This window comes from Anthonomus grandis, chromosome 16, assembly GCF_022605725.1.
Source record: "Anthonomus grandis grandis chromosome 16, icAntGran1.3, whole genome shotgun sequence".
NCBI classification, from domain to species: domain Eukaryota; kingdom Metazoa; phylum Arthropoda; class Insecta; order Coleoptera; family Curculionidae; genus Anthonomus; species Anthonomus grandis.
The window spans coordinates 4,446,222-4,460,376 of NC_065561.1; the positions used below are offsets into that span (position 1 = coordinate 4,446,222).

A 14,155-nucleotide genomic window follows, 5' to 3' on the forward strand; every position below is an offset into this window, starting at 1 on the left:
CATATATTTTTTATCATTAAATTACATTAAGATCACACCCCTTTAATTTTAAAAGAAGTAGATAACATTTGAAGTTTTTGTTATCTTTCAAAACAGTTTGTCAAGCTATTAATCAACCGTGAAATTATATAAAAAAGTATTTAAAGTAATTATTAAAAGTATTTTAAAGGGAGGAGTTGTAAAGGAAGTAGTAACGAGAAATTTAAAAGATAGGTATACTTTGTTCATACCTTTAATTTAATTTAATTTAACTTTATTTACCTTGATAACGGTAGTAGATATAACTACCGAAACGTTGGTTCAAATTAGGTATTTTTATTTAAAAATTAGGTCTTCTCGTTGTTTTTATCGTTTTTAATTTTAATATTCATAACTAAGTTAGGTAGGATATTGAAAAAAAAACGAACTCGGAGATTAAACTTCAGTTCCTAGGTATATAAAAAAAATCTATTATACCTTAAGTAAATTATTGTATTTAAAACTTATTGAACTTAAATTAAATTAAGTATAACGAAAGATATCATTAAAGATTTACCTTCATATATATATACGTGAATAAGTCTATTTTCTTCATCTTTTCAATTTTTGAGCGTGTGAGATAGTATTTTCTAAATTGATTTTTGCTATAAGTGACGTAATACCCAATAAAATAAATAACTCATAACAGATCTAAGTAATAAAATACAGTGAAAACTAGTTTTGCGTGATTACTTAATTGAAAATTAAGACTTTATCTCTTTCATGGCACTCTATTTAAAATTATATTTTTTTTTTCTATGAATATAATACAAAAAAGTAGCAAATGGGGTATCATTGTTTTGTGAATATGATTTTCTATTAAAATACGTACTACTATACCAAGTGTCCCATATAAAATAAGAAAGTTAGTGTCACACAGAAAATAACTGAATGTTAAAATATCCTCTTATTAAAGATTACTTACCTTTCCAAAATTTGGGAACAGCCGCCTTATGATGCATTGTTCGTCTGCCACTTATATAAATGTAGTCTTTATTAAAATGTTTTTCATAAATAAGTCTATTTTTTAGTAAAACCTCATTCATAACATATATTTCCTGGTTTCCACAACTATTTATCCACTCAGCGAGTATTTCTGGCTTTTTTAAAGGGAACTTAAAAAAAACTTATAATATTGTTTGTCCTTTTCTCCACGTTACTGCATCCACGATAAACGCAAATATTCATTTTAAGTGACGACCTATTAACAAGTTTTATTTAAAAACAAACAAAATAAATCTGCTCAATTAAAAGTATTAAAAAATAATAAAAATAAAGGAAATTCAAATTTAATAATCTAGGTGTGTGCGAAAACTCCTAAGCCTGTTCGTCCGATCTCTAAACAATGAAATGATTTTTAAACGAGACCGGGGCGCGCTTCTTGTTGCGCCATCTATCCGCCAGCCGCTTTTAGTGGCACGATTTTGCCCATAAGGTTGCGCATCTTCCCACATTCTCAATCAACGCTTATATGGTACATTGCACAACATCTAGTGAATAGTTAAAATTATAACAAAATTGAACAATATGAGATTAGCAGATTTCTACTAAGTACTGGGAGCGAGTGAGAGAGAACCATCGGTCTGTAGTGTTATAAGGTGTGAACAAATAAACAAATAAATGTGTGTTAATAAATCAGATCAAATCAAATGTCAGTGTTACTGTTAGGACCCAAGTGTTGCTCTCAAATTGAGTTTGCTCATTAATATAAGTGTAAACCGGTGATTTGATGTGTACTGAAGCAAAACTTCTTTCAAGTTGATAATAAATTATATTGTCAAAAGTCTGGTCTTGCAATGGGTTCCAACTTGTCACCTTTTCTGGCAGAAGTGTTATGTTTTTTCTTGAAAGAGAAATCTCAAATTGCGAGATTTATAAAAAACATATAAGATGTTGATATAGGTACGTCGATGACATATTTACAGTTTTCACTGGTTCCACGGAGGACTTACTGGAATTTCAGGCATTTCTAAACTCTATCAATCCTTCTGTTCATTTCACTCTCGAACAGGAGCAATCAGGCAATCTACCTTTTTTAGACCTCTTAATTAAAAGAACAAACAACATAAAACTCGAATTTGAAATTTATAGAAAATCAACTGCTAGGGATAACGTTATACCCTTTTTTTCAAACCATCCAGTTAGTCAAAAGCTTTCCGCATTTAACTCACTTAACTCACTCTTTCTCAAAAACATTTTAAAAAGGAACTCAATATAATTTTTCAAATTGCTCGGAACAATGGTTATCCTGACAAGATTATAAATTCTCTTTATTTTAAACATCTTTACAAACATTTAAATAAGCCACATATGTATATACAAAACCGATGGCGTGTACAGAAGCATATCATATTTTGGAAACATATCCCATCAGGTTGCTACGAGTTTGTCGAGGGACTCCGATGAGCGGTTGCGTGTTTGTTTCAGAACTTCGAATAATTTGTCTAAATCTCTAGTCAACACCAAAGATAAAACTCCCGTCACACACAGATCCGGTGTTTACAGACTAAAATGTTCTCATCCTGACTGAAATGTGTGCTACATCGGACAAAGCGGAAGGAGAATCGAGACGAGAGTCAAAGAACATAATAAACTCATTGAAAAGAATAGAAACCGATTTATAACCAATACCTCTTCTCCTTTCGCCAATCATATTATTGAGACCGGACATGGGTTCGAGCCTGGGACGGATACCGAGGTGCTCCATGTTTGTCAGAAGGGGTTAAGGTTGCATCTTTTAGAAATCCTGGAAATAAATAAATGCCATCAAATCACCGGTTTACACTTGTATTAATGAGCAAACTCAATTTGAGAGCAACACTTTCTTTAATTCCTTGGGTCCTAACAGTAACACTGACATTTGATTTGATCTGACTTTGATGGTTCTCTCTCACCCGCTCCCAGTACTCAGTAGACATTTGATTTGATCTGGATTTGATGGTTCTCTCTCACCCGCTCCCAGTACTCAGTAGAAATCTGCTAATCTCATATTGTTCAATTTTGTTATAATTTTAACTGTTCACTAGATGTCGTGCAATGTACCATATAAGTATTGTTTGTTATTGTTTAGAATTTGTGTATGTGTTAAGTAACTCAGTAAGTATTTTACAATTTCATAAGGACCTCCAAATATTTTAAAATTTAATTAAATTTTCATGCCTTATTAATGAAACGTCCTGTATATGTTAGAGAGACACTTTTTTTGTAGTAAATGGGTGTAAGCCACATCAAATAGTTATCCAAAAACATAGTTTTTCATCAAAATGTATAACAAAATAGGTGTATAATAAAGTCTCATAATTCGTTAGAACAATAACAGTTAATATCATATGCGCTCGAGGCTTAACCGGATGGTTCTCTAGTCGAGAAACAAAAACCCCATTGTAAGGCGTCGCCACTATTTATACATTACCCCTGCTAGATGCATTTTGCTTCGAGAAGACGGTGAAAGTTAATATACCGACGACCAGTCCAAATAAAATATCAAAATTTTGGACTTTTTGTTTTATTCGCTTACTTTGCTATATAACATTTAGATGTTTTGTCTTGTGAGGTTGTAAAGTAGAGGTTTTTTATTAATTAGTTTGGGTGATTTTAATTTATGTTATTTATTTGTTTACACAAATGTCTTTCTAATTTTTTCATGATTTTCTTTTTACACTGCAGTTAAGTTGGATTATATTAGGTTAGTTAAGGTTAAGTGGTAAAGTTAAGTAATTAGATAAGGTAAGCTTAGGGAAAGCTGGGTAAGGTTAGGTAAAGTTAGGTAAGGCTAGATAAGGTAATACAGGGTCAAGTTAGGTTAAGTAAGATTAACTAAAGTTAGATAGTGCTTAGTAAAGTTAGATAAGCTTAGGTAAGAAAATTATTCAAGGTTACAATTTAGTCAAGACTAACTTAAGCTGGATTTTTATAATAATTATTCTAAATCGGCTTTTAAATATTAATAAATTAAAATATTATATTAACTTTTTTAAATAATATTTTAATTTACAAGGTTTTTATTGAAATTTAGTATTTAAGCTTAAATAAAGAGAACCTTTTTAAGTGTAATCGTTACATTCTGTGTGTCAAGTCAGTTAATCACACAATTTCAGTTATAATGGCAGGTATCCCAGGAAGACCGAAAAAAGGTGGAAATGAATTATGTATTTTGAAAATAGGACAGTTTTTATCTAATATAAAATACGAAATTGCAAATATTCATTGTTGTTCTCCAAGAGCAAGTCCTTCGAAGCTTTCACAACTCTGTAATTTTCTGAATTTAAAAGATAATTTTAAAAATAGAATGAAAATTTTAGCTTTAGTTAAAAGAAATTAATATGCAATAGCCCGTGTTATTAAAAAACAACCCGAACAAAATTTTGAATCTGAAAATAGCAGTAACTTAATGCCAACCACCGAAGTGCACAAAACAGAAATTCCTTAGATTCATCTAGTCAAAGACTCCAAAAACCACAAGTAGTCAATGAAAATGATAAAAATCAGCCGGCTCATAACATACAGAATATTTCAAATTAATTTTCTTTATTAGTTAGTACTGAAATAAAACGATTCATAAATAGTATAGGATATAACGCAACAGGCCGAAATAAGTCTTATAACATTTTTGGAAGGAAAATATATCTTCCTACCATATAACATGTGTTATTGTTTTTAAAGGTTACCGAATAAATTAAAAAAATGGACCATACGAATCAAAAATAATTGAATATGCAATATGCAAGCACAAAAATTGTAAATATTTTAAATTTATTTATGAAGTACGGGAGCAATTTATTCTAGTGAAAATTTTCCAAAAGGGTGTTAAATCTGAAAATCACATAGAAGAGTATGCGTACCACTTAAAAGGATATAAACGCAAGATCAAATTAACCAAATTATTACTATTTACTACAATTTTTTAACTTATTTGGGGGTGGCTTACACCCCTTCATCCCCTGAAAAAACGTCTGTCTTTGAGATATATCATGTATTTTATTATCTTTCATTTATACACCAAGTTTGAAGGTGTAACAAAATTTTTAACAATTACTGTGATTTTATAAGTTATTTATTATTTTACAAACATTTATCTTTTATGCCGAAAAAAAATCAAATCTACACCCTTTTTGTCTATATGTAATTATAGTTTTTCTCTTAATTTTATTTTAGATGTTTAAAATCAGATTTAATCCTTAAATATGCAAAAAAATAGATTGTATGCAGAAATTATCTGGGCGACTGTAAAAATTTGATTTTCATTTCTGATTCTGTTGCTAACTTCCATGACTTTGAATAAGTCCATACGTTTTTTTGGTTCTTGTTCTATCTCCGTATCCAATCATCGATAAGATTTCAATGTTGTGCTTTTCAGATAAATAGGACATTGCATCTAAATTAGGAAAAGTACTTAAATCTGATTACTACTATCATATTTGATTTAAAATGATCATTTAAAAAGTAAGACTTTCCACTTAACACCAGTCACTTTTAACAATGTTAAAATTTAATACTTTTACTGTTTAAACGAATATGGTATACTACAATTTTTCCAAGTTTCATAAACAAGTTATAAAATTCCTTACGAAAAAAAAATGTTTACAAAAAAAGCAATGCTCTTAAAGTTATGTGGTTCTAAAACCTATTCATAATACTGTAGCTTACAATATTATTCGGTGAAACCAAGTGGTTGAAAATTTGCAAATAAAAGATTATGAATTACGTGTTTTGGATATAACTTGATATAACTCTTTAGACATAACCAATAAAAGCCATGAAAAAAAGAACAATAACATTATAATTTATATTGCAATTTTGGGACACACTGTATATTAATTTTTACGTAAATCGTTTAAAATGTTCAAAACGATTTCCAAGTACATTCAGGATAATATTAAATAGTAAGTGTGCTAAATTTCTCGTAGGGCGTTCTTAAATGGAAGGCCGAAAAACTTACTTGACAATGAAAACTTTGTTTCTGAGATACTCTGTTCATTTACCAATACTATCAACAAAATAAGTATTTTCAAACACTTTTTATCTTAACTTTTTCTTTATGAATATACGGGTTGAAAAAAATCGCAAGTAAATATACTTGGGACCTCCTATATATGGCATGACAATCTGCATATTTGAGTTTATAAACACTACTTCTTTGAACATAAGGTAGAATTTGTTTATTGTCTATTGAGCCAAGGGAGTTAGTTCTGTTAAAAGATACAATATTAATAGACAATTATTGCTTAATACTCTGGAATGGAAATCTGTTAAGAAAAAGGGCTTAGGAAAATGTCAATACATATTTAAAATAAGGAGGGTCTAGAGAATGACCATTATTGCTTGCCTTTTTGTTTTTATTTTGGAAATTTGTTTGTCATCAATGCTTGGGTTGTATCGATTGTTAAGCATGATATCTTTGATAATATTTGTTTAATTAATAAAATCTGTGAACACTGATAAATATTTCAATGTCCACAACAGATTTTAATGACTTACTTAATAAAATAAGCGATTAACGTAACAATGTAAACAATAACAAGAAAGCATGCCATTTTGTGTGATTGGATTGGAAGCAGATAATGTGGTCCGTTTAAGTTGGATTTTGAAATTTTTGAAGGGGAGGTAATTGTTCTTAGTAATTGTGGTATCTAAGAAGTTAAGGCTGTTTAAAGATCATTGGAAACTATTGTAAACATACAGCTACAGCATCCATATTTAGAAAACATAATTTAAAACTTACTCAACTTAAAATCATATATTCAGTCAACAATATAGAAACGAAAGTTCTCTCTAGATTATCTTATTTTTAGTCGGCTAAAATTGAAGAAAATGGATTGGCCATGCCAATGCCAACTGATTCTTTTTTTTTTAAATTAAAAAACAAAAAAGTCCTTGTGACAAGCAAAATTTAAAAATTGAAAGGATATCAATATTATCCCGTTTAATTTATTTAGTTGTAAAAACCACACGATAATAGGTAAATCTTCGAGACGTGGAATTGAGGTGACAAAGTTACTTACGTCAAATGAGGCCTAAAAAGAGGAATATATAAATCTTTTATTTTTTGTACTCTTCTGTGTTCTTCAAAAATCAGTAAATCATTTTATTTTATTATTGCCTCGCTAATAACTTCACACATTTTGATATTTAATAAAATAAGTCTTCACATTGTTGGGAGGTAAAGTTTGCGGTCAATAAAATATCTATTATTACCATACATTGTTGCTTACTATTCGCCTGTTTGTCAACCGATTTAGATTTTATTGGTTTCGTAGAATAGACAGTTCTAGGTTCCTTGTAATGATGTGACACGATGGGGTTTCCTATTTGACATATGAGATTAGGTGGATTTGACCTTCTCACTTGGTGAGCTTACCGACTTTTATTAAATGCAAAATTAAACTTGCCTCTGTAATATCTAAATTAACGATTTTCTCGAGAAAGCTATTAAAAGTGGTTTGTTTTGGAGTACGCATAAATAAAATGTTGATATATTTTATGGCGTACTAGGCTAAAAGTAAAAAGTGTTTAAAATTCGTTTTTTTATCCTCAGGTTAAAGATGTATAAATTTTTTTTTATTTAAACAAAAATGCTTTTGATTTGTGGATAATATACAGGGTGTCCCAATTAAGCAAAGGATGTTTTGTGTGAAAAATGTGAAAGAGCGACTTTTAATTGTTTTTACGCTATCAATCAGTGGATAAAATGCCTCAACTTTACCAACTTAATCAGCTTTGTATCTGCAGAAATATAGGAGCATATTGCGGACTTAATTTAAAACAACCTGTTATGAAAAATGTGTTTAATTTGAAACTTCCGCAGTTCTCATGGTATTTTAAATAAAGTATAAGGACATGGTATTTTATATAAAATATACAATAGTAACATTGAATGAATATACTAAGATCCTAAAAAGAAAAATGATTTTTGATACAATCCCAGTCAACCACCCAAAAAAACCCATTGTCGAAAAGCAAATTCAAAAAATATTTCGTACAGTAAAAAAATAATAATTAACCAAATACGATTAAAAATTGCAAGTACTTACACAAAATAAAACCATCATTATACCGTGAAATCGTGAAATAACATACATTCATTATAAGTAATATATTATATTTGCCTATTACAACAAGAGATTGTCTCGTTTGTTTTTTTCGTCGAATTCGTCAAATCGAGTAGATTCTTTAATGCTTGTTGTAAATAAGAGTATTAGATCTTTTTCACTTAATTTATTAGAAAATTTACCATAATTGAAAATCTTTTTTTTTTATAAATTGTCGTTCTATAACTATCTCGATTCTGCATGGTACCTCTATTATGAGTATTATGATTATAAAGAGTTATGTTTTAGAAAAATTCTCTTTTGTTTTACATGTACCTAACTTAAATAGATACAGGTAGAAACAATGGAAAGAATCATTAGTTGGAGTGTAGTCGATTTTATTAAGGGAAATAAGACCTTAAATAATCTTTGGGTACAACTTTGAAGTGAACTGTATTTAATTTAGGAGAACCCATCTTAATATTTATTCTAAATGATTAGTATGCCCCCTTACTGCAATTAATGAATGTAAAGAAATAAACGGTTTTAATTAATTTAAATCGCGCAAAACAAAATTCAATGCAAATAGTATCAGAGCCATAAAAAAAAGACAAACATAAAATAATACAATTTCTTATAATAATAAACTGGTTCGTGATTATTCAGAAATTCATTAAATTGGTAACAAAAAAAAAAATTCTAATAATTTAATAACAGCCGTAACGCACTATTAGTTGTTTGAAAGCCTCTCTAAAAGATTCTGTATACTGAACGGGCAAATTGCAAATAACTAAATTTTTATTATTATAGCTACTGCTCCCCTAATTGATTCCATACCTCATGTCAGAGTGCATTGTAGAATGCAATAATTTATTCTTAGAGCATACACAGCCAAAAATTTGGAAAGGTCTGAATCAAAGTTTTTTTTGTTAAGTTTATGTAAAGGTAATACCGTAAAGTTTTAGATACCTTTTGGGTGATTTAGACTGATGCATAGATTAGTAATTTTAAGCTGTTACATTTTGTGAGTACAAAGATTAGTTGTATTTGACAGTGATTCTGTTTTATGTCAAAATTACATTAGATTTGTTGGCATATAGTGTAAATACATTTTTATTTTATACATGACAAACCCGCATTTTTTTAAAGTAAATTGTTTAAAGTAATTTAAAATTATGACTTTTTGAAGTAATTTCTATTCTTTGTAGATTACTAATATTGTTTGTTAAAAGACATTATGCCATCTATTGCATTTTATTTACAAAATTTATGATTTGCGTTTTTCAATATCTATTACTCGCAATGACTTTGAATATTTCAGGAATATTTCGATCTGCTGTGGAAGCTGGTCCCAGCGACATTCTGAAGTTGTACAACGCTGCTGGTCAGCTACTTAATATCAGCGCCGATTTGCCGCCAAATACGCCTAATAATGTGTATTCTCTTAAGGTAAGATCTTACTCAAATTCATTTATTTATGTTTATAGTATAATGTCATTATATATTTTTAGGTTGTAGCAGCAAATGGTCTACCTATGTTACAAGAATCGACCTGTGTGAATCTAAAATCGCTCGAAGCTCGAGTATCTGCTGTTGAGAGGCAGATGCGAGCCGAGCTTCCTTTACCTCCGGTAGTAGAAGATCTAAGAAAGGAAGTTGAAGTATTTCGATATAAATTGGAAACAGATGAAAGCCTGAGCTGGCTTGGTATGTAGATTGTGATACTCTAAGTTATTGCATGAGTTTTTTTAAAGAAACAAAAATGTGGAAAATAAGTTGTTCAGCAAAAAAAAATGTTTTGCCAACTTTTAAGATACCGGGTGGTAAAGATTGAAAAAAAATATATGTTTTTTTACAATACCTGTGCAACCTCTGTAGATATTTTAGTAATATTTGGTATGCATTTTCTATGCATCAAAAGGCATTTTCTGAAGCTCACTAATTTTTTTTAATTGTCTCAGTGACGTTCGTGCAAGGTTTAAAGTAAATATTATGATGAAAAATATGGTATACCACTGTTTACTTAGCCTTTTAACCTCTTTTGTTTTTTACTTACCCTTTCAAATAATGTATTAACCTATTAATCTCTATTAACCTATTAAATGTCTGCTGATGATTGTCAGTTCTTGCCTCTTTTAAAGTAGACACTTTTTTGTGCAATTTTGATCAATTGCATCAAAATGGCACATTATTCAAATGCAGACAAGACCGATATGCATTTTGTTTATGGTCTTGCTAATGGAAATTTATTGCAAGCATCTAGGATGTATGCTGAAATGTACCCTCAACGAATGGCACCTGATCATACATTATTTGCACTCCTTCATCAAAGACTAAATCTAAAGACTACGAGAAACTGGGACTTTTTAATCAAGAAAGCATGCTTGTGGTCGCCAACGGGATATTAGATCACCGGACTTGGAAGAAGCAGTACTTAATTTAATTGATGATCAACCTGACACCAGTACTAGAAAAATTAATCTGCAGCTACATGTCAATCATATTACGGTATGGACTATTTTAAAGGATCAGTTGAAATTGAAATGAAATTGTCAAAACAGTGGGCTGCCAAGGCAGTTGTGCATATAGGTCTCGTGATGGACCCGTCATGCAAACAAATGTCAAATGTAAAATCAGTTATTATATCCTTATCACATACAACAAGTTCAGGCTGTATTACTATGAGATTTTTCTAGGTATCTTGAATTTGCTCGTTGGATGTTAGAAGTCATTGAGCAAAACCCTCAGTTTTTAAGGCAGATTCTATTTACCGGCGAAGCTAATTTTTCCAGAGAGACAATCATTAACTACCATAAACACCACATTTGGGCAAATGAAAATCCCCATGCCATAGTTGAAGCTCATCACCAACAATAATGTTCTTTAAATGTATGGGTTGGAATCATTGGAGACCACCTTATTGGCCCACATTTTCTACCACAGAGATTGAATGGGAAACATAAAACACACTCGTTTTCACCAAGTAATGTGGTTTATGTACGATGGGGCTCCTGCCCATTTTAGTTTATTAGCACGTCGTTGTTTAGACAGAACATATCCAAATCGTTGTATAGGCCCAGGAAGTTTTGGCCACCTCGGTCACCAGATATGAATTCACTAGATTTTACCACATAAAGTCATTTAAAAACGTTGGTGTACACGATTCTGCTACTCAATATTGATGACTTGAGAAATCGAATCATTAATTTATGTGCCGTAATTCAAAATTTCCACGAATTTTTTATGGGATTCATCGACAAATGGCAGAGGGTGGTAATTTTTAAATTTTTTTGTAATTATTTAATTTCTTTTTCCTTCTTTTTAAAACAAAAATTAGAATTACATCTAAACATTAAAAATAAATAGGCAATACATTTAAGTAGATGGATTTTATTTTTTTAAACGAATACGCAACCTCGGACAAAAGAAAGTCAAGAGATCAAATTTGCTCAGAAATAAATGAGAATTACAAAAACAACAAAAAATTAAAACAAAAAGCGGCGAACCATATTTTTCATTAAAAATATTTAGTTTAAACCTTACTTACTGACGTTTGTTCACTGTACAAATAAAAAAAAATTAGTGAACCTCAGAAAATGATGATATGAAAATATCTACAAGGCTTTTACAGGTATTATAAAAAAACATATACAGGATATCCCGAAAGTAATGGGACATAGAACAACAGTAGATTCCTTTACGGCAAAATAATGTGATTGAGGTCAACTTGCCTTATCCTAACTTTAATAGTAACTGAAATACAGGGTGTCAAGTATACGAGTATTATTTGATTTATCGTTTTTTTCACATAGGTCCTGAACCAATTGACATACTGACATGAAATTTAAAACATACGAGAATCTTTTAAAATACATTCATCTTTTAAAGAGAAAAATAAAATTTCGTATACAATTTTCGTGTTTTCGGTAAGGGCGCTCGTTGCGTTGGTTTTTACTTTTTTAAAACCCCTAACTTGTTTTCAGCCCCGTGTATGGGTTTAAAAAGTACCAAAATAAATTCCTTTTTTAATTTTACATAAAAAATTTATACTTTATTAAAGTCGCCAGAAGCAACCATTTTCGACATAATCACCACTTAAAAAAATTCAAAATAATATTTATTTACTACTTTATTTAAATCGCATCTTTGGCAGTTGGCGTTTGTTTTAAGACAATTTATTTGTATTATTTATATTAAACTTTATGAATGTCAAATAAAACTTTTAAAACGAGTAAAAAAGTTTAATCATTTTAAGTAATGCGTAGGCATAATTTGTTTACCAATTTGGAGATGCGTGATATGGTTTGTGTATATTAGCGACTAAATTTTAATGGACGGCAATGTAAGCGAATCATGTGTTGGTAAAGTACTTCAGAAAGAAGGCCTCTTCTGAAGTTCATACCACTGTACACCAATTCAGTGTTTAATCCCAGATTTGAACCAGATTTGCAAACCATGCAGTTTCGTCGTCAGTTTAAAAATATGCAAAACGCAGATCCAATGCTTATTAGTAGAGTGTTATTCACAAATGAGGCTACATTTACTAGACCCGGCGTATTTAACTAGAAATGCTCATATGTGGGATACTGAAAACCGCCACTCAGTTGCCAGTCGTCATTTCCAGCATGAATTTAAAGTTAACATTTGGTATGGTAATATTGAAAACCATATAATAGGCCCCTATAAACTACCACCTAATTTGAACGGAGCCTGGTACTTAAATTTCTTACGAAATGAACTTAAAGGTCTTTTGGAAGATATGCCATTTAATGTTAGGCAGAACATGCATTTTATGCAAGATGGCGCGCCATGGCATTTTTCTCGACAGATGATGGCAGATTGATGGGCCTATTTATTATTTTCCGAGATTTCTGTTGAGGTGACTGTATTTGAAAATCATTGACTAACATGTTCACGGCAGTATTTAGATCTGGAGGATTTTTAGTTTGTTTAAGTGCACCTATGGGTTCTTTTAAACCTTTCAATAAAACTCCTAAAGCTAAATTACGGCAATACTGAGACAACACCAGAGATCAGTTTGCTATATAGTGTGTCGAAATATAAAAGATTTGTAAATTTAATAAATGTTTAATCCTATTATAAAACTGAAATGGTTTCTCATTTCAGTCATTTCAATATTTACAGTATAGGCATCACGCTTATCAGCATAAGCATTAAGTAAATCGTTTTTAGGTTCTTGCCAATTTGTTACTGAACAAGAGGAGATATTAATTGCGGATTCGGTTGGCCGTGAAACTCGGGAACCATATTTAAATATTCCTGTTTTAAAATATAACATATAAAATGGAACATTGTGAGCTGAGATCTTAAGCGATATAAGTTTTTAAATCTTAAAGAAATTGGTGAGCCTGAACTAAAATCCTCTGTATCTGAAGATGATGAACTTTCATATCAGCTATTACTATCAAGATTATATTATTATGTACATATGTACTTACAGCAGAACCAGTATTTTATCCATGTGCCCTGTCCTCCAATATCCCTTTGAAGTCTTCGTCTCTGGAAACCCTGGTTGCTGTCACGACGCTGCTGTTCAGCGGCGTTGTACTGTTCCTGGATCTTCTCGTTGAACTCAATTCACTCAACTGGTTAGAAGCACGAAACGGCGTAGAAGTCTTTAAAAAATTAGAAAAAAATACGTCAGAGAGTCCTAAAAACCGACTGGGCCAATTATACAGGGTGATTTTTATAAGAAGGTCATGCTTTTGGGGGATGATATAAAAAATTAAGAAAATAATTTTTAGTTTTTTGACTGTTTAAGATATCGGTGTCAAATTTTCTCAATAAAGCTACCTAATAAAGATGCTTTAAATGTAAAAAGTAAATGTTTTAGTTTCAACCAGTGGCGTAGATCAGATAGGCGTTAGAGTAATTTTTTAATAAAAAAAAATAGTACGCCACTGATAATCAAAAATTTTAAGAATCCTTGGTTTAGTTAACAGAAAAAAAGGTATCCTGCATCTTTTTCCCAAAAGGCACCATTTTATCAGAATTTAAAAATAAATAACTTTAATAAAAACTGAGGAAAAAAAATTATTGAATAACGTTAAAAAATACTAAATAATAAATAATAATAATTAATAATTAAT

At 30.4% G+C, this 14,155-nt stretch overlaps 1 protein-coding gene across 8 annotated transcripts in view; it reads left to right on the forward strand.

The window, feature by feature from the left end:
• LOC126745853 (high affinity cGMP-specific 3',5'-cyclic phosphodiesterase 9A) overlaps positions 1-14,155 on the forward strand; it is a 332,464-nt gene that overhangs the window by 237,852 nt on the left and 80,457 nt on the right. For 7 of the 8 annotated variants that reach the window (XM_050453878.1, XM_050453879.1, XM_050453883.1 and 4 more), the window contains 2 exons: positions 9,367-9,494; positions 9,557-9,752. In XM_050453878.1, coding sequence (XP_050309835.1) covers positions 9,367-9,494; positions 9,557-9,752 — 324 coding nt within the window. Of the gene's footprint in view, positions 1-86; positions 214-9,366; positions 9,495-9,556; positions 9,753-14,155 lie in introns of those variants that run through there. The other variant, XM_050453881.1, reaches the window with a different exon arrangement.